The sequence below is a fragment of the Atheta coriaria genome, unplaced genomic scaffold, assembly GCF_025399875.1.
Source record: "Atheta coriaria isolate IRGN ID8LTWV9N9 unplaced genomic scaffold, Caltech_Dcor_3.1 hic_scaffold_9_pilon, whole genome shotgun sequence".
In the NCBI taxonomy this organism is placed as follows: Eukaryota; Metazoa; Arthropoda; class Insecta; order Coleoptera; family Staphylinidae; genus Dalotia; species Dalotia coriaria.
The window spans coordinates 10787501-10809180 of record NW_027045451.1 but is presented as its reverse complement, the minus strand read 5'-3'; the positions used below and the strand labels follow the sequence as shown (position 1 = coordinate 10809180).

Sequence of the window (21680 nt, the reverse complement as noted above, 5' to 3'; positions counted from 1 at the left end):
AATGAACTCAAATGATATTACGAATCTAATTAAAGTTTATAGGCTTGTCATAAATGACTGCATAGCAAATTATAGTCGTAATTATCTTATTACCTTCCTGGAAAATTGTATGCATTAGAAAATATCAAACGTACTCGCACTCAGCGACCTAATTTCCGGCCACTCTTTCCGCCTTTCTCCTGCATTCATTCAGACTTTTCGAGACTTCAAACGTTCGCCCAGCAGCGACTTGCGAAAAGTTTGTAATGAGTTACTGTTAATGTGCTTGCCGCTAACTTCTAGCATCCCGCTGCGTCAAGTCAACTGCAACACACCACCGCCTCCCTTCGGAGTCGTCTATATTAGTTCATATTTTAAACGAGCGCTTTCTTCCAACCGGCTTTCGTTTCCTTGTTACGTTTGACGTTTAATCCGATTATATTAGCCGGCCTGCTGCAATTTGCAGCCAAAAAAAAAACACGAGGGATGAAAGTGCTTGGTGTTATTGCTATAAATACGTCAAGCTGAACGTTTTCGACGAGTGCGCGGAAATAAATCTCGGGCTGGTAATAACCCTTATCGATGGACTCGCACTACGGAATCTTATTTTTGCCAAGGGTGGAGAACATCCAGCGCACGCACGGATTTATTGGCAACCTTTTTTCTTGCTCGTCAAAGCCGGGCGCGCATCGCAAATGCCGATTGGAATTTTATGGCATTCAAAGTGGACTAATATCTTGTCTTCTAGTATAATCGAATCCTCTAAAGATTCGACCCTCTCAAAGGGTCATGATATATGGCTAATATTACTAGGTATTACGTGTAGTACTACTTCTAATACTAAATATACAATGTGTTTAAACAAAAATTAAAAAATAAATATTTTCTACTTCCGCTTATAAAACGCTGGTTTTCCACGGTTTTTAGACATAAAAAGTGATAATTTAAACACGGCCGTGACTAAAGTACTTTAGTCACGGGCTTTAGTCACAAGGTGAAGCTTGCGTCAATAAACTCAACGTTAAAATAAAGTAGAAGTAGAAAAAATAGCGTAAGCGTCACGTGGCTAAACTTTGTTAAACACTCGATTGCTTAATCAATCTCGTGAGTAAAGTACCATTTTTTGCTTTAATTTTATTTTTTCAAGTAGATAATTTATTAATATGACAAATTTGAAGTCCGATCATAATTTCCACATGACTGCATCGAGCATATTATAAATCGGGCCGGAACATATTTTCGCTCCGTTTGGTTTGCGAACTCGAACATGCCGGTCGGGCCAGCGTGGGTGGCCGCAGAGATTACGGCGACGACTGCGCTTCCTGCTAATCTGCATAATGGCTTGTGAATATTGCGCGCCCGCCTGCGCGATCCACCTCGAACCTCAAATTTCGGGCGTCAATAAATTATATTTTCCAGCCGGCGGGCAACGGACCAAAAACGCCCGGCGCCTTCACCACAGGATCGCCGAACTACATACATTTGATCGGCGTATCGAGAATTCACCTTGTGCATCCGATGCATCGTATTTGGCAGCGGCAAAGTTCGTTTGTGGCCGGCCACATCACACGCGCCGGGATATCCTTTGTTCACGTGCGGTTACGTCCGAGCATCAAACGTACAGGTGCGTCCACGTCTAAAGGTAGACGTCGAAAATAGTAACAAAATATAATACAATGTGCTCACAGATGTTGAGCATTGCGAATTAGTGAAACGCATATCCACATATACATTTTGTTTTTGCACCTTCTTTCCACCTCGCTTCGCAATTAAACGCACACCTTGCCGTTGTGGACGACAGTTTTCCATTAGGCATTTTTCCACCTGACTTGCCAACGCGTAATAATACAGCGTGGTGTGGCAAGTTTCCGCGTCCGTTTTCTGTTAGAGATATTTCAAGTGGCAGAGTACGTTTTACTACGCTTTTCGTTTCCACTTAGGATTGTTCCCGGGAGCGCTCTGCACGTGCGACAAATTTAAAAAGCGTGTTATCCCCGAACCGGTTGGCGTATAAAGAGACGCCCGCACTCGGAGAAATATTACGGATTACTTTTTAAATTAGATATTTTCGTTACTGCATAGAAGAATGGGGAAACGCGGAGAACAGATGAAAAAAACAGATAAATCCACACTCAATTTGTTCTGCTTTATGTTATTATTCGCGTGTTTTTTCAACACGTTTGCAAAATAATATTATTCAATCAACTTATATGAACTAATAAAATATGATCTATTTTTAAATTCTTTTGTAGGAAGTTTTTAGAAATCTGGAAATATAGGCAACCAATTATACACGCGAATAATTGGAAACTAATAATTAACATCATGATTGTTATTGAAATTATTGAAATACAAATTGGGCAATTATTTTTATATTAATTGCGTTTAAAATATGCACAAAAATAAATAAAAGAAATAAAATGTAAAGTGGCAAAATGGGGACTTTACTCATGAGACTGATTGAGAGCGCAGGCGCATGCTTCGACCCGTAGATAATGCTCGTAGATAATGGATATTACTCACGCTTTGGCCGTTCGTATATTAAATACCACTTTTTGTGTCTAAAAACCGTGGCAAAAGATGAAAAAATAATAAAATTATATTTTAACATAAAATAACCAACTTTATGCTACTATTACGCACCACATTAATAATGTTTAACCAATAAATTACCATCGAACAATCAAAGCACGACACTACAACGATTTATTCAAATTTACTAAAAAACGCATTTTTTCCTTTTGTTGTTACACATCTGTCCATCCTACATGTGCTGTGGTCTAAACAGCGCAGTGAAAAGAATAAATAATGCGCAATTTTTCAAAAACGAAAATTATCGCGATGCGCGCCCGTCCTGGAGCCGGTGTGTGGCCTCTCATGTTTACCGGATTACGGATACGTGACAGAGATTAAAGTGCGCAATAAATATTAATGCACGCGCAGAGTAACGACCGCGACGGGCGCCCGCAACACGAGAGCGCAACAATTTTCCCAGCCTCTGTATTCGGGCCCCAGCGCCAGATTGTCCGCTGTCCAAGCGAGACAATACTAAACAAATTTTACGCCGAAAACACTAAATTCCATTTTTATACGTGATAACAAATTTTGTTACATTTTTCCTCTTTGAACTACAACACAATTTTATTTATACGTGTGTATAGGTTTTGCTAACATAACACAGACTTAAAAACACGTTGGTTCTTTCGTATGTTAATTGTTCCGGAATCGAATGAATTATTTAGACTTGCGCGCGCGGACGAGTTGAAGAAGTTGAATTAAACTATAATTACGGCGGGCAATTCGTTTTTACACCTCGACCGGCGCGTAGAACACCGCAACAACACGGCCGCCGCCCCCAATGTAACAATATGGTGGTGAGAGGCTCACGCAGCCTGGAGTTTTAATCAAAGCGCGCCGCTGCGGAACGAACGCGCACGACGCCGTCGAGCGAATAATTCAAGCGTTGCATTAGCCACAACACACACAACACACACCCAAGAACATGCTGTTTGTGCGCACTTTCTAAACTATTTAATTTTTGACCTAATTCCACTCTCCTATTGAATTATAGATGACTCTGGTCGCGTTATATTCGTATAGGTTAGTAATATGTATATAAAGTTGCCTATAGTGTACTTACAGTGTATTTCAATGGTGACTGTTGAAGAAACCGGTTGACTAATGTTGTTATTCGATGCTTGACAGGTGAAGGCTGCATGTTGGTCAGATCTCTGCAGGCCTTTGACCACGAGCTGATTCGAGCGGACATTTTGAAATCCGCTGCGTGTTTCGAGCGATTCAATCAGTTTCTCGCCACGCCACCATTTTATGATCGGTTCCGGTTTGCCTGGAATAGAAAATCAAACGTTTTTATAACATTTACGACATAAAATCTGCGATTAAATTTGCAGCACAAGTTTGGTTACATTTTAGGTTGATGCATGCTTGGTTGCCTAGCTCGCGCACAAAATATGCTCACGCTGCCGGTTTAATAATGCACGCGATGCGGCGGCGGCGGCAACGGCAGTACTTAAGTGGAATCCTCCGAGGACGGCCATTCGAGTGAAATATTACCCGGCCGCCGCCCCCATTACGCTTTTCCCGCCACCGTCGGTGGCGTCTCGTGTTTCGCCTTTTAATCCAGAGGGCACCGCTTATCGTCGTAAGGAGGTGTTAGTAAGGGAACCGCCCGCACCCGCTCACACACAAAGTGGGCTTTGGTTTCCTGTGCGCTTATCTTTAGCGCAGGTGATAATTATTCGCTGTTTATGGCGTGAAGAAAACGCGGATTTTTATGACACGCCAGACCTATTATACTATACACCAGCGTATAGCTGGTTGCCTACAGTACGCGTTTTTATCTCGCAACGATTTTATTTATTTTATTTCCGGTGTTTTATGTGTTTGCATTGTTAAAAAAGAATGTGAAAACTATCTTGCGACAATAATGACACGTTTTATTTTATAATTAATTTTTTTTGGCAAGTTTTCTCCGCCGGTTTTCTCGTTTTCCACTTAGTTTTTCTTGAAATTCAATTTAGAACTTGTAATGCTCTCTACTCTGGAGTTGGGTAGCTCTCAGCCCAATTCCAATTTAATTTGTATACATTCTCTACTCTGCTTTTAGCTACACAGGTTACCTGAATAGCGAAACGCAAATGAACAAACTTGAATTACGCTCCCATCTCCGCTCTCATCTCAACAAGAAATTGAACAAAAACCGGGGGTTCGCGAGGTCCGCGAGATCTCAACTATCTTGATCCCACCCTCTCTGCGCGCACAAAACAAGGCGAGAGATTCCTCAGTTTCATTAAAAACAATATATCGCATCGCCACCCATTCGGCAACGTTTTTCAACCGGCGTGAGTTTAATTATTTATTAAATGGAGCGTAATTAACAACGTAAAACATGTGAACTTCGTCACGATTCAACTAGAGATTAGAAAACAGGGTGTAAACTTTTTTTTCGGTTAATTAAAATCAACCCCAAGTTGTGAATTGCATTTCGGACAGTTTAGGTTAGAATCAAGTGGAATTTTAGAATGTTTGCATCATCGTACGATAAAAAAACACGACGTTAAATAACGTGCCTGGCTGTGCAACAGCAATTAAAACTTTTAGTTTCGACACCAAACTAGCAATAAATATCTGAGCGTGATGGCCAGCCGCGTCGCATTGTTCGTTTGCGCTGACGAACAAAAATATCCAATCGATGGCGTGAAGTTACAGGCATTTTTTACTCTTTTTTTCCATTGTTAACGTATTCCCATCATTTTTTCATGCCGGTAGCCAGAGAATGTTCTATTAAAGGATTTGAAAATGAACGCGCCGATGCGAAAAATGCAAAATACATTGCTACACGAGTGAATTTGGTTGCATACAGTCGGCGAGCGATAAAAATAGAATTCGTCGCGTAATTGGACGAATTATAAGTTTCTGGTCGGTGGAAAACTAATGGCGCTTTTAATAACATAAAGAGACAATTAGCACGTTAATGAGCGCGCCAACGCTGGCTGGGTTGGATGGCGCACCAGCACACCGCCGATGATAAATTAAGTTACTTAGCCCACCGCCAGCCCCCGCCGCTGGGGCTTCGACGTCGGCGGGCGGCAAATGTGTTCTCGAATATGCGCGCCGCGCTTCGTAATGGTAGTTAATAATAATTAAAAGTTCTGTTTAATTAATTAGTCGCTCGGCGGCGTTCGCTTTTACTCCTTCTCGTCATCGTCAATCCTCTCGAGCGTTCGCTGGCTGCGGCGGCAATCGATGCGCGCGTGGCTCGACATCGACGCCGCCAACTTCAGCCTCCGCGGCGAGACGCATTACACTCGGTGCGCGCAAGATTTGTTGCGGTAATTTAAAACGGAAATGAAATATGTAAATAGGTTTATTCGGCAAATGTTCGCACAGCGCGCGCTTTCAGTCGATATTTATGCAAACACACAGCGTGGGGTAGTTTACCCTTAATGTTGACGTTGGCCTAAAACAACCCGGCGCCTCCACCATCAAGAAAAAAAAAACCGAGACGCTTTCTGTATTTTTTATTCAAATTGTTTCAAATTTATATTCGATTTCTATCATTTTCAATAAATTTTTTCAACTCGTGTTGAAAAAGTTTTAAATTACGTAAAGGACTTTATCTCTAGACGTTTACACTCTAGTTTGTCCTTTTAGTCGACTCCTACCGTTCACCTAAACAAATAAAATTGCCTAAAGAGTCTCCGCTGGATATAAATAAAACCCCGGGGTGTTCGTCCGTTGAAGTTGTCGACGGAGGTCCTTTAAACAAGACGGACGAAGACACGCACCGAAAAAAAATGTAACTTTTTCCTCACTGCGGACAAAAGAGAACCGCGGATCGAAGGTTTCGTGGACTACCGCCTCCCAGGGGATGACAACACGTCGACAAGACGAAAAGTGACGAAGAGATAAACCAATATAACCCGGATATTTTCTATTTAATCGTGCGGGAAATAAAAATATCAACATTTCGATAATATAAACGCCGCAATTTACGAGCACAGCACGTGCAAATAAGTCAGGTCATTACGAGCGACTCGAACTGGAGCTGTAGTTGGAAGTAATCGCTAGGCAGCCTCCCTTGCACATAGTTACTCGGACGTGGACAACGTGTAGTGGAGTTTATTACCCGTGCACAAGCACCACGTCCGCAGTCGTGTAACATACACCTATACACATACAGAGTAACATTGAGGTTATGTTCGTGTTTGATCTCACCCTCTCCGGAGACAACCCCCGGCCGCCCGTGTGAGCATAAGTAACTAAGTGGACTCTCGCATACGTGACAACCGCACAATGCCAAGCAAGATTATTATAAAAATAGGGGATATACGTGTACCTGCCGGTGGTGCTTCTCGCACGTGTTGGGTGGGTAGTGGTGAGTATGTGGAAATGAGTCCCACTAGTGTCTGGTCGCAGGCGCACATTATTGCGGATAATTTAGATAATAAAACGGCGCCGAGGCAGGCTCCGAATTAAATTTGCCGAAATATTTATTTAGAGCACCCGCTGGAGAGATTTTCGCGTGTGGGGTAAGGCTGGACGTGCCGCAAAGCCAAATTTTTCGAGGTTGTGAGCCCGAGTAACTTTGCCATGCTAAAGCACTGACCTCTGGCGTAGAAAAGCTTAACTCAACTTTATGCGGGTATGAATTTCTGAATTTTTGCATTTTAACCTTTTAGTTTTTAGTTGCCTCGCCTGAGGTAATTATATTTTGCATACACAACTTTCATTTTATTACACTTTGTTGTCAATTTACCTCATTTCGTAATTTTAACTTTTTGACCGCATTTTTTATTTTTTATTTTTTTTAACACACAAAAAACTAAACTTGTGTTTATTTTGTAATTATTGTAGCATTTTCTTTTTAATTTTGTTGTTTTTTCTTATATTATCCACATGGAAGAGAAAACCAAGCGTGCAATAAAAAAAGTTGTGAACTTTTCTCATAAATTCCTTAATCTAGCAAAACGCCATTAAGATCTTTATGAAATTTTCTTTTGCGCGCCCACGTTGCGCCCGGAATGCTCATGCGAGCATTCATTAAAATACTTTTTCCGCCGCCGCCACCGCGAAGGGAAAAAACATCGTGCGAAAAAGCTCAGCGAGCGAAAAACATTACCGAGGCGAATTAAGGTACATTTGTTAATTCAATTTGCGTCTTCAGTTTTTTCCTGCTCATATTTTTCGAGATTTTCTTTTACTGCCAACACGGAAATAACAAGCCGGCAACCTGTCAGAAGTTTTTGTTTTGAAAAATAAACACAAGAAAAACAATTCTTTTATCCTCCACCTAATAAAATTATTATAAAATATTTTTAAAATTTATGAATGAAAATATTAAGTTTTTTTCTACTTCCACCTACAAAGCGCCTGCTTTTCTACGGTTTTAGACTCAAAAAGTGGGACTTTATATACGGAAGGCCCAACCGTGAGTAATATTCATTATCTACGTGTATTATCTACGGGGCAGAGCTTGCGCCTGCGCATTATCTCGAGAGACATTTAATACTCAATATAAAATTTCATTAAATTTTGTATTTTTGAGCTTTTAAATATAACAAATTCCCAAAGGTCTTCAAAATATCAAAATGAGCTAATTTTTAAACGTTATTAAGTTATTTTTAGCGCGCTTTGTAACTGGTGATGTGTAAAGTGTTACTGTTGGCGGTCTGCGGTCGTCGGGGAGGGTTTGCGGACGCTGGAAATGCGTTTTGCGGGTTGTTTAATGCGCGCGTGCGAAGGTTAATTGCACGATTAATTAAATAATACATCGTGTGTGCGCGCATGAACGCACATTCCTACCAACTAAACGCCGTCGTATTTTCAGCGTCGAGTGACAGCCGCACAAGATGAAATTCTGTCACTAACAAGCAACCACATAACATAAGTTCCTCCAACCATTCAAACCAACCAACTCAAAGATCCAACTACCAGCACAATATAATTACATACATATGAGGAATTTTTGACTTACCGCCTGTGACAATGCAACTCAACTTCATATCCCCTCCCTCTTCATAAGGTCCCGCACGGGTTTCAACCTCCTTGCCCTTTTCATCGAAGATCTTAGGCTTCTGAGGTGGCACTGAAACAAATAACAAACATAATGATATTGAAATGCTCAAAATGAAGCTGCTGCGGATGTCCTAGTTCAGCGGCCGGCGGCCAGGAACACAGGCGCATCGATTCGCCGCCGTGCAGATTAATAATGAAAAGGAAATTTACTAGACTGGTGCCCGCGCGGTGCGGTCAAACCCGAACTCGGTTAACAAGGTCGCACCAACAGATGCGACCCGCCACTGCATCCTCTCTCTTCATCCACCTAGCAAAATCGCCCCAAAACACTATACTATGGCTGCATGTAAGGATGTGGATGTGGGTGCGGCCGGAACAAGGAGGACACTTGCTCCGCCACGTTCGAACCGAGGTTTATTTATCCTTTCTATATTACACAACCGAGGAGGACCGAGATTAAACTCGGTTATATAAAGTAATAAAGGTGACCTTACGATAAAACATTAAACCAAGCCCCGGGAGCAGCTGGTGGTGTAGAAAACCAACGCGAAACAATCTACTCGATGTAATTCGCGAAATGTGTTCCGGACACACAGAAAAAAATCAAGAAAACTAGCTAGATATTAAGTACTACACGTGCGCAACATAATAATGTCCCAGGATTACGGAGAATGTCAAAAACTACAACCTAACCCTAATAACTACATTTGAGGTTATGTCATGTTTAATCCTATCTCTTTGTGTTACGCAACTGCACCAACCGCCAGTTTAATCCGTGATGGGAATTTCGAGGTATTGACGCAGGCAGGTGGAGATGAGAGACCTCTTTGGAAGTCCTTAATTGCGAATCAATACAAACGTCTTTTGTAGTACATCTGCACGCGCACACAACGAAACTTCATTCAACGGGCTAACAAAGATTCCGGCGAGAACCACACTTAGGTAAACGTCCGTGTTGTTTCGGATATCACGAGTTGCAGCTCATACAATGTGTATATATGGTTGCCGATGCTTGTAACGTGGACGTTCGGAATTCTAATTGCATTTTCTCTCTTTGAAGTTTGGTTAATGTATTTAGATTATTGCTTGCGCTTGCGGATCTCTTGGGAATCGAATTTAATTTCGACAGCAACGTGAATGACATTGAGAGAATCTCAAGTCGAGTTTTTTTGTGTGATTTATGACTTTGTAAAAGAGTAACAAAATTTTAATTAAACTGGATTAAGTGCGGGATTAACAGCGCGTCAATATAATGTAAATATTTACATTCTTCTGTTATTTTTACCAAAATAATCCTCGGTGATCCAGTGTGTAAATATAACATAATATTTACTTTTTACGTATTTGTAGCTGACGTTTGAAATCTTAAAAAGTTGACTTTGAAAAAGGTTGAATTTATTTTTATTTTTGATGTTGTACATAATCACATTACTCGCGGTAATTCGCCCTCGGGTAATTAGACTTTCGGCAATTTTTAATTCGCGTTAAATTTAACATGAGCACTGCATGCGTTGCGGATGCGAAATAAGCTGCCGGCTGAATTTATTAGTTAAAAAATGTTTCGCCAGCGCGCGCCAACTCTTTCGGCCCGCGTCCGGCTATATTTCAGCGCGTCGACATTAAAAGTGCGCGCCTTCCAACTCAATATTTATTAATGCAAACGCGCGCACTCGACTCGAGCGGCACTCTAAAAAGTTGCCGGCGAACATTTAAAGTTTTTAATTGGTTGCCGCTCACGCAGCTCGCGTAACATCAACACGCAACAAAACGTTTATTCATTTTATTATACAGGGTGTTCTGTTGAGGGAAATAAATTTACGATGCTTGAAGATGGAATATTTGACGAAGACGTGGGATAATTGGATATTTCGGATATTTAACTTTTCAACTTGCGAAGCGCAAATTTCATATATTTTTGCATGCCAATGAGGCGCAATTATCATTTCCTCCTTGGTCGTGTTCACCTTTCACGAATCGACGACTGATTCTTTGTATCACGAAGCAATTTCATCAGCTTGGCGTCTATCTCTCATTCGCTTTGTGAAGGCAAAGACAATTTTCCATATTGCAATAAAAACGAACGCAGTTCAATAACTCGGGTCAAACAGAAATCAAAACCAATTCCGTCTAGTCCGGAAAAGTCGCCGCCGCTTTCGAATACGGCCGGGACGGAAATAAATTAAGAATTAACATTGCTGATGAGATTTTTATGGTGTGTTTTCACGGGGATGCTGCGCCCAGCGAATGAAAAGGATATAAATTTTCGAATCGGCAGGGAAATCTCAAAGATTAATAGTAAATTGGTTTTCAGATCGTAATCAAATCACGAGCGGGCGACCGCAAAAGAGGAAAACGGCTATGATGAGAGTTTGAAAATGGGAAAACGCTGATATTAATCAATATTAATATATTAATTTTAAAATTGTATATGTTTTTACTACTTTTTATACTTGGTCAGAAAAAGAAAACTTCTAATTGTAATTTACTGAGTATTTTCAACTGCAAATTTTTTAATTTTTCAAAAAATCCAAAAGTTTATGTCAATTTTAAGGCAATTTTAAATTGTTTAGATGAAGTGATAACATACAAAAGGAAAAAGCAACTCTTTCTCTATTATTTAGTAAAAAAATTGTTAAAATATGATGTCAGAATTGGAAGATACCGAGTGTTTTCTATCGCATGTTTCCAAAATTCGCAAAAACTCAAAAATGTTGGCATTTTTGTAATTCCTTAAAAAAATAAAATTTATAACAACAAAAGGATCAACTTATAATAACAATTTAATATAATGAAGACTATGTTACGATTGACTCTCTAAATCCAAAGATACAGGGTGTTTTTTCAGCAACTTCTTTTAAAAGCCTGCTATTTTGTAAAAATCTTTGTCTCTGCTTCCAAAATAAAACAAAAAAATATTTTTCATTTACCTTAATATATAAATAAATTTGAAGGCTAATTTAAGATGTTTTTTTTATAAAATAATAATCCCTAATGATTATACACTTTACAAAATTACATCCTTCTCTTATCAGCATAATGACATTATAATAACGTATTTACATGCAAAGCCAAAGATAAAACATTAAAGATTTTAATATTTTAAGATATCTGTTGGTTTATACGTAAATGATATTACGAGTATAAAAGTGTAGCACAATCCACCAAACAACACAGTCAGCAAGACTGAAAAAAAGCAAGATGGAGCTTTGCACGACCGTAACCTTCCTAGTATGGCTCAACTACTTCATGAACAACGAGTGTTCAATCTACGACATTAACAACTACCAAACCGCTTGCAATCTCAACCAACAGAGTCAATATGACTTCATCATTGTAGGAGCTGGCTCGGCTGGTATCACTCTTGCTGCGCGTCTCTCTGAAAACCCCAACTGGAAAATTCTGCTTATTGAAGCTGGTACCTATCCCAGTCAACTATCAGAGGTAAATTTTTTAATTCCTAACCTTAAAATCCTATAAATAATAAAAATATATTTGTTAATAGGCCCCAGCATTCTTCCTAAGTCTCCAACAAACCGAAGAAGACTGGCAATTCAAAACCCAACCCGGAAACCACTGCAAGGGATACAAAGATGGCCAGTGCAATTGGCCCCAAGGTAAGGTCCTCGGTGGTGGATCAACCATCAACGCCATGTTGGCCGTTAAGGGACAACCCGTCGACTACAACAACTGGGCTAGTCAAGGTAACCCAGGATGGGACTGGAACTCCATGCAACAATACTTTGCAAAGACCGAAGCCAATATGAAGACCACCATGTACGCCGCTGAGATGCCAGGTGCACAGGTGGTTGCAGAAGGTGCAATGTCCATGGGCTTCCCTTACAATACCCCTGACATGAAGATTGGTTATGGCTATGTCAATACCACCATCTATGAAAACAGACGCTTCAACGTCGCCAAGGGATACTTGGTTCCAAATAACCAACGTAGTAACCTATGTGTGATGACCAGCACAACTGTCACCAAAATCCTCTTCGACAACAATATTTTATTACCCAAGGCTACAGGTGTCCGTCTTTCCAACGGAGTTGAAATCAAAGCAACCAAAGAAGTCATTGTTTCCGCTGGTGCCATCAACTCTCCAAAACTCCTCATGCTTTCCGGTATTGGCCCACGTGCTCACCTCATGGGTAAAGGCATCAAGGTAGTCAGGAACCTCCCAGGTGTTGGTCAGAACCTTCAGGATCACATGATGTTCCCCGCTTTCTTAGTAAACTTCCAGTTCCCAATCCTGGTCAATTTCACCGACTTCGTATATGCTTACTGTGATGAACCTCAAGCCCCAGTTGGTCAGATAGATATTGGTAACCTCGTTGGATGGATCAACACCAAGAACAACTCCATCTACCCGAATATTCAATTCATGCATATGAGTATGCTAACCGAGGATGTCTTACTCCTTCCATCTTATATCGAAAAGATTGGATTCAATGATGTGTCAGGTGCTAGTCTTACCGCCATCAATGAATTGTACACAATGATGACCTTCCTGCCAATTCTCTTGAATCCCAAATCACGTGGATCCATTCGTTTGGCCAGCAGCAACCCAGCTGACAAACCACTTATCTACCCTGGATATCTGACACACCCGGATGATGAGGAGGTCATGTTGGCAGCCATTAACTTCCTTAAAACATTCATCACCTATTCAACAACATTCCCAGTCGAGATTATTGACTTCGACATTCCAAATTGTTCTTCCCTGACGTTCAACACCGATGATTACTGGCGTTGCAGTTTGCATAACTTTGCAACCACCTTGTACCATCCATCCGGTACCAATAAGATGGGTAATGACTTATGGTCAGTCGTCAACTACAAGTTGAAGGTCCATGGTGTCAGGAAACTACGTGTTGTTGATGCTAGTATTATGCCTACAATTGTTTCTGGTAACACCAACATCCCAACGATTACCATTGCTGAGAAAGCTGCTGATATGATCAAGGCTGACTACTAAACCAATCTTCAATGTTTTCTTATTATTTTTGAACAGATCAATAAAAACTTGCATTCCGTAAAAAGGATTCTCATTAATTCTTCTCTCCTTGCCTCAAGCACCAGAAATAAATTTAATTAAGATTGTAATTTTAATTGTGATCGAATGCACTGTATAAAAAAAACTTATTAAAAGTTCAGCTCTTCGGAATATTAAAATTTGAAGAAACGTGAGGAAAAAATATGCGTGCATGTTATGTAAACGCAAAAAGGTAGACAGTGATGTGTTCGCAGTCGTTACATTTGATCGCTGCCAACATATCAAATAATGCCGGGGCGCTTCCTGTGGGTGCGCAGCACATCTTCTCATTTATATTAACATACTTTTATTGCCTGGCATCCGCTGCTTCAAACAGTTCCCAGTTGAAGGAAAAGTATAATCTCGTTTTGAATTATAAGCAAATTTCAGTGGATGTTTGGCAAAAATTTAGCAAATATTAGTTCAAAATTGATTTCCTGTACACACTGTATATAGCATTCAATTTTTATACCCTTAATATAGCTTTATTGTGCTTTTGCAGGCGAGTTCAGTTTTTTTCCGCCGCAGGGAGCAAGAAAAAAGGTAAATGATTTAAATTATATTGTGAAAAGGCGCCGAAACGGTTAGCAGTGAGTTCCCTCTGCCATTTCTCCATTTTACCGCTTCCCAAATAACGATGGAATGTTGCAACGTAGGAAACCGCCAAGGTGGTGGTAGTGGGTAGCATTAAAATGATGATTTTATTTCGTTAATGCTACCAACATCAACTTTTCACCCGCTTGAAAAATGATAAACCCCAGAGAAGATAACTGCGAAGCAAAGCGCGATTTTTTTAAAAACCAATGTTCCTCGGATTATTGTAAGCTAAAAAGTGAGGTTGATGGTTCCACGGCAGTCCGCAGCGAACGGCAGCTAATTTATGCATTGTAAGCTTTATGGTAATGGAATGACTCGGAACGACGAGAAGAATTGCCGGGAATGGTTCCCCTTTTGGCGGAAATACCTTCGCAAGAAAAAAATCTCAGAGGAGGCGGCGAGAATGGCCCAACAAACGAGGGGGCGAATAAAAAACCATTTAGGTATTTAATGACTGCGTGGATGTTGTTATACACTCACTGTGCAGGCACTTACAACAACCCACACAGAAAATGGGATTTTACGTGCTTATTATATGAATAATTTAGAAGATTTTTACTTCATCTCGACGTTGTTTTCTTTTCCTCCTGAAGAAATAATCGATAGACGGAAATGTGAAAATCTCTTCGGTTTACAATGGAAAAACTCCAACTAGCCTATTTTCGTATTCAAATAACAAACATCTTTTATAGGTTAAGTATAGCAGGAAGTGGGAGAGCTTACACGCCGGAAGTCACACATACTCGTGACCAGATCCATTCTTAGAGTTCGGGAAAGCGTGAAAATCTCGGCGTATTCAAAGAGCGTAGATCCACTCATCGAAGCGAATCGAAATCGACGAGTGGCAATTTATTCAACGAGAGCAAAAATCAAATTACACATAATAACCATGTGTGAGTACTGGTCGAAGATTGAATAGAATTATGACCGGCACGTTTGATGAAGACATAACAAGGCGTCTAACGGCCAAACAAGCGGTATGTAATGACATTAATCCGGACGCACCAAACAACTTGTTAACGAGTCATGCGCCCGTCGAAAATCGTAAAGTTTTCGAAGAGGTTTTCCGCCAAACATTCCCAACCGAGTGGATCACAAAATTCCTCAAAACAATTCACAGCGCTTCGCGTTATGAGGTACTCGGTGTTTAATTCCTGGGATCCCGGCAGCAATTAAACAATACCCTTTCAGGAGGACGCCATGCGTGGTCTACACCGCAGCATACACATAACTGACATTATCGCGGTCCGGAATTAATTTTATTATTGCGTCGGGGACTGCGGAGGCTGTTAATAAAGATAAGATTTACCTAAAATTAATCGAAACACACGACCGCCGAGAGCAAAGCGGGGTCACTGGTCAACCCTAAACAGTGCGCTTCATGTATATAATAAATATTTTAATGTCGGATAATTCGGACTCACCTATGACAGTCAGCTTGACCCGCAGGTTCTTCGTGGGTGAGCGGAGATAGTCAATTCGGCAGCGGTATTCGCCTTCTTCTTTCTCGCCAATGTTGTCGATGCTCAACGTGCTGGGTTCTGTCAGTGTGCGGAAGAAAGCCCGGCTGTCCAGGGAACTGTCCTGCCATCTGTGCGCCTGATTACTTGACGTTCTCGTATCATAACTGGAAATAAAATTTGAGTACATGTAATGAAATTTTATGGTTATTTTAAGGGCAAATATTGTTTCGGTATTGATTTGGTACCAATTAACTTTTTTTATTTTTTGCTTTTGTGCGTCTAAACTCGTTATTTGGTTTTTTCTTTTGCATTTAACTTTGAGATTTTGCACGATACACACCCCGATTCAAAATCTCCACATCTCCACCTCATGCTAGGGACTTAAAAGGAGGAGAAGTTTGGTTTTGCGCCCGGCAAAGACGATGTCGATGGCAAAGGGTAGTTTTATGTGCGGAACGTGGTTAGGCGGTTCAACGCACCACAATTTACATATTGGACCGGCGCCCCGGGGGTGGAAGCCCAAGGCGCCAGCAGGCAGGTCTCGAGCCCGTCCGTCGGCGGCCGAGGCTCGCAGCGATATGACCGCACAATCGTCAATATTGGAAAACGCGAAATGCATGCTCACATCGCTGCCCAGCGGGTGGGCGCTTCGGTTTCCGAAATCGTTCCATTTCCTTAACGTCCGCGTCCGATAGCCGCGCACCACTGCACCCTTCACGCTCGCCCACATTTGCTACGCTTGGTCACCATCGACAAGCTACGTTTTTATAACAGATCTACATGCTATCAAAATAAATCAAACCCGGATTGCTTAATATTAATTTTCAGCAAAAAAAATTTCTAAAATTTTTTAATTTTATTTTTTGTCGTTTTAAGTCAGGAAAAACTTATTTAAATATTTTTTTGGTTTGTTTCTTAAACATTCAGTGTGTGAAGTGATTTTTTGGGGACCAGCGCTGGACGTTTTTCCCTCCTTTTCGTTTTACAGCCCCATAAAGTCGAATGTTTCATACGCGATAAGCGAATCTAAAATAAATAATCTTAATTTCGTGCAGTAAAACGTTTATGCGAGCCAATAAAGAAAATAGAACGCAAAACGAAAAATCAACTTGAAAAATCCACATTTCATCAGCCTCCCAACGCATAGAAACAAATTTTTAACATTTTACAAACAAGATTAAATAATATAAATAAAAAAATGACCAATGCAGTGAAATTTCCTGAAAAAAGTTTCAGTGAAATTTACGCACGCACGTATGACTTTCATGGTCAGCTACATTTATTTTCATTCCGGACGTCGTTCGCCTCGAAAAGTTGAAATTAATGCGTCGTGCGTGATGGCCATATTCGCCATGGACCAACCAACCAAGTCGTTGTCGTTGGTGAAAAGTTGCTCCCACGAATTAATGCTACACATTGCGTGCGCACTTCGCTCTCCACTTCCGCTGCGGACACGTGAGCGAAATAAAAACAAAATTAAATTATTTACTTCGTCAACAGTTCGGACGTAATCAGTGAATTGTCCAAATTTAAATTTTAATTAAACGCTCATCGATTGCCGCTGTTTGGATTGCATGATTCGCAAACATTTGGCGTCATTATTTTCGGTGTGCACCACAAAGTACGTAAACGCGACGGGGAAATAATTAAAGCCGTATCAAAAAAATGTCAATATATTTGAAGCTTTGAAGCTTGATAACGCAAACAAATCAATCGTTCATTAAAAAACGACCAAAAACGTATTAAAACCTTTGATTAATTTAAACTTTTAATAAAGTCAATATTTTTAGTTAATTAAAAAAAATTGTTACAAAGCTATAGTATAATAAGTGTCTAGTGCGCTAAGTGGCACTTTATCCACAAGTTTGATTAATAGCAAGCATAGCGAACGTACTGTAAGCAAATGCACAGGCGCAAGCTCCACCCCGTGACTAAAACCCGTGATTAAAGTACTTTAGTCTTGACCTGTGACTAAAATGTCACTTTTCGTGTCTTAAAACCGTGACTAAAGTTTTATTTTAATGGTAAAAGTAGAAAAACATATTTTAGGTTATAATATTCGTAGTTTAGCCAAAATTAGCATAATAATAATTTAAATGTGACATCCTGACATCAATTTTCCTGAATTTCCTCGAAAAGAAAACGCAGATGATGGAAAACGTTGAGAAATTTGCACGCTCTCTTAAACATTTAAGCCTTTCCTGCATTTTCCGCCCGTCTGCCTAACGTGCCTTACGTTTATCCTTTCTTCAACGAAGCCTTTCATTTCATTCTTCCCGCACTCACACAGCTAATGCCCATTTTCATTCACCGACAAACGCGCGCGCGCGCGCAGAGCAAAAAAATGAATGTTCAGCTTCGACTTGGTGTTCTACCGCGCGTGGCGCATGGATTTCGGGAATTCGTGCATCCGGCGCCGTCGGAGTGTCCTTGTAGGACCTTCTCGGAGGCATCCTGTAAGCAAACACTTTCGGCTATTTCCGGTCGGCACACATTTAACCAGCGCTCTCGGGAAACTCTTAAAGTCGCAGGCGGTGGTGGTGGATATATAGAGCGCGACTACATTTCGACTTCCTGCCTTTTCCGAACTACTAAACACTATCTTAAGAGTGGAGTCGGGAGCAGGTCGGGAGATAATTTAGCCGCCCGAGCGCCGGAGTGAAGAAGTTGGGTGCCGAGTGGCGGTCGGTCGGGCGGGTGCACACGTGCGAAAGTTCACTATCTGGCTCGTTGAGGGAAACGTTTTAGTTCTGTTTTTCTTCGACGAAAAACGTACAAAACACGCAGTAAAAGATTTAAGTTCTCCGTGCGTTTTAATCGTCGAAGGGTGGACCAGGTGGTCTTCGAAAAGTTTAACAATATCATTAAATTCTAATGTGTAAAAATCATTTCTCATTATATCCAAAAATATAATCCCTATGACTTTTTATAGTCTGTATTTTGAGTTGCATATGTTAAATAAGTAGATTACTGCTTACTCTGAAAATGTCATCCGAATACAAATTCAATTTTTCTACCCGACTGAATAGAATATTCACTCTCATGATTCTCGAGATTTTCTGTATAATACATATGTTTATGCTGCTTGACTGACGTCAATCAAATGCAAAGAAATCCGCTCGCGTTCGTCTGCGAAGGTTACGCCATCTATTTTCGCATTCCCACACACTGATTCTCCCCACAGTAGCTTTCAACTTCGCATCAACGACTGATGTCTGGCAGCTGATGTCTCGTGCTTGATTCCGAATGAAATCCGCGCCAATCTGCTGATGCAAGCAGACTCTTTAAGGGTTTATTCACACACGGGCGTACACTTCATCGTGTTTATTAGATCTGGATATGGATATAGCGCTCGCTCGCAAAGGAAAGACCTCGAAGGACATCTCGTCATAACATTCGTCATGTCAGCCGCAGTGGTCCACTCCATCTTCGCCGAGAAGCATGGTGTGTCTATATATGCTCTGCCGGTCGGGGACATTGCTATCATCATCAAATGCAAAGTGCCAAGGATTGCCATGACGATGTGCCGAGTGTCGAGAGTTGGCGTCGGAGGCGAGAACTCCTTAAAATTGTTCCGAAAATATATGCAAATTGAAATTAGCATAAACGCCGAGAGAGCGCGCGCCTGGTATGCAGTTCGCATGATTGTTTTTGTCGGAATAATCCGACCATTATAGCCCCGTCAACTTCTTGCCACGACCTCCAAGCAGATCCAGACTCCCGGGGTCCCTGAGTAGTGTGACTTCTGACTAATGGCACTTTGTTTATTCTGCCAAGTCTTAATGTATTTTCCACGCTCGCGAACGCGCAGGATATTAAAATAACAGCCGCCATCAAGCCGCCCAACAACGGACAAACAAAGAAGTCGTTGACTCCGCGACTTCTTATTGCTAGTTTTCGCACGCCGCATGATGACACTGAAGAAATCGAATGGCGTGGTGTCAAAAGTTTTTTGTGTCGCTGCGCGGGAGAGTTTTGACCCGGTGTTGCCCGGAACAACTTTGGTGTGGTTTTTGCCACACCGCCGACGTAATCATAAATGGTTATAACGACCGATGCAGCTGGCGATAAGTCTGGCGGTTATTGCTTTTCTTTAGACTTAGACCACGACCCGACAACTTTCCACACCAAAAAACAATTCAATATCTAATATCCGCGTACTTATCTAATTTTTCTTTCAAAAGTTTTCCAACATCTACATTACACATGTCGCATGTGGAAAGATGTATATCGCCATTTTGAATTTCTGTAATTCAGGATCTTGGAATGGTAGTACGGTGCGATTGTACGGCACTTATACACAAAGTTATGATTGCTTGCAGGCTTAAGACGGCGGAGACACCTGTTTACACACGATAATCAGCGCGAGGCGGCGGTGGCGGTGCGATGGGAGTGAGAGGCCTTAAACGGCAATCTGAAAGCTGGAAAGCGAGCTTTCCAGCGGGTTATCGAACAACGTGCATGGCCCGGAAGCTATGTGCACAGCTCGTAAGCCGAAGAAACAACTCGCGCGTGAAGGCAAACACTGTTTGCCGCCCCCGGGCAAATTTAACACCAAATAATACCTAAATTGATAATCGATAATTTATTACATCAGAGAACTATGAATTAAAACAACAAATGTATAAATAGTCTTTTAAAGAACAAAAAAATAAAAATTAAATCTAAAGACGTCCCTGGATTGGCCTGAAAATGCACCGAATTATACTCCATCATGACCTGTGCGCACAGGTTAGTATTTCTCGGGCGGTAAGAAGAAAATAGGCCAAAGTTTTATTGCGCGATAAAAATAAAAGTGTGTGCTAAGTGTGATCGCTCGGATAAGCGGGTTCAACGGGACGGGCGTGTGAAAACCGGCCGCACGAGGCGACAATTTCGATGGCGAGGCCATAACATTAGCTCATGTTCGAAACAAACTGCTCAATTTTCAACCTTGTGACATTTTACCTTAAATTTACAGAAATTTACTTTTGTTTCAACTTGTTAGAAGTTTGCAAAGATTGCGAGTACATTAGTAGTGCGTGGCTGGGAGCACGCCTGAGGTTAATATTAGATTCGAACATTAGTCGAGTTTATTTAACCGCCATTTGCATTTAGCCCCGCGCGTCTAGCGAAGTGAGCAATATACGCGGAGCGTGTCTCCGTGCGAGGAATAAAATCGAGTGTCCCGACTCGATTCCCCTCTGCCCTCAGGCATCCACGCAGTGACGAAGTACAGAAGCGCGCCAAGGACCGGAAGGAAGGAAGCGTTCCGACATTTATATTTGCTCGGAAAGTTACATTTAATGAGGAAACAAGTAAAAAGCTCAATTTTTATTTTTTCAAAATTCTGTCGTTTTTGACCGGATTGTAATTAAATGTTTCGTGTCATGTTGTAGATTAAGTGTGACTAAGCTTTAGTTGGACACAAAACGTCTGCGATCTGATCGTTTCGGTGGGTTTGAGGTGGCTGAAACAGTTAGCAAGTTCTCGCGCTAATGACTGTTCAATGTAACGGGAAGATAGATTGAAAGTCAAGGAGCTTAATTGGTGTTTAAGAACATGTCTTCTGATTAGACAGAAGGGATCGCAGACAATGCTCTCTTCTTATACAGGAAGCGAGGTGGAGGTCCGATGGGATTTGCGCCGCATCACGCCTCGGTCAAGTCGGATTGATTCGAAGGATAGTGCGTGAGTTTCACACTGGAAATGCAGCGCGCCCGCCGATAATTACCCCCGGAAGCATGATGCGTGACTGCGGGGAAAATGGAAAATCCGACCTAGATTATAACACTGTACTTGTAATCGATACCAAACTATCAAATATCAGTAAAACTAAAAATACTACTATTCTAACATAAATATCTACAGATAAAATGCTTTGGAAAGGATTTCGGGTCAAAAAACGTTTTTTCTTGGCATAGGGGAAGAAAATAGAAACATCCAGCGTGAGAAACTAGGTCGTGAGTAATTTCCCGTGACGTGCATGCACTTGTTTTGCTTAACTGCCACCCCACTACCCGCTGCAGCTGGTGGAGGAGCCGGGCGCTCGTCGAGCGTGACGCAAACGAAGCAAGAAGCAAGCCAAGGGC

At 41.3% G+C, this 21680-nt stretch overlaps 2 protein-coding genes across 4 annotated transcripts in view; one reads left to right on the top strand and one right to left on the bottom strand.

The window, feature by feature from the left end:
- The window catches only part of side-VI (sidestep VI), a 147041-nt gene that overhangs the window by 18331 nt on the left and 107030 nt on the right, over positions 1 to 21680 (bottom strand). For all 3 annotated transcript variants that reach the window (XR_010549800.1, XM_065311879.1, XM_065311880.1), the window contains 3 exons: positions 15571 to 15773; positions 8477 to 8587; positions 3620 to 3826 (listed from right to left, as the gene is read on the bottom strand). Coding sequence is in view for 2 of the 3 variants with exons in the window: in XM_065311879.1 (XP_065167951.1) it covers positions 3620 to 3826; positions 8477 to 8587; positions 15571 to 15773 (521 nt within the window). In the remaining variant the exon portion in view is untranslated. The remainder of the gene's footprint in view (positions 1 to 3619; positions 3827 to 8476; positions 8588 to 15570; positions 15774 to 21680) is intronic.
- LOC135798896 (L-sorbose 1-dehydrogenase-like) lies at positions 11667 to 13556 on the top strand. The gene is made up of 2 exons (XM_065311881.1): positions 11667 to 11958; positions 12020 to 13556. Exons 1-2 carry the CDS (start codon positions 11716 to 11718, stop codon positions 13490 to 13492), a joined length of 1716 nt encoding a protein of 571 aa, XP_065167953.1. The 5' UTR covers positions 11667 to 11715; the 3' UTR covers positions 13493 to 13556.

Coding starts and splice junctions, on each gene's coding strand:
- LOC135798896 (XM_065311881.1), top strand. CDS start 11,716: ATGGAGCTTTGCACGACCGTAACCTTCCTAGTATGGCTCAACTACTTC. Junction 11,959..12,019: donor ATCCCAGTCAACTATCAGAG/GTAAATTTTTTA, acceptor ATTTGTTAATAG/GCCCCAGCATTCTTCCTAAG.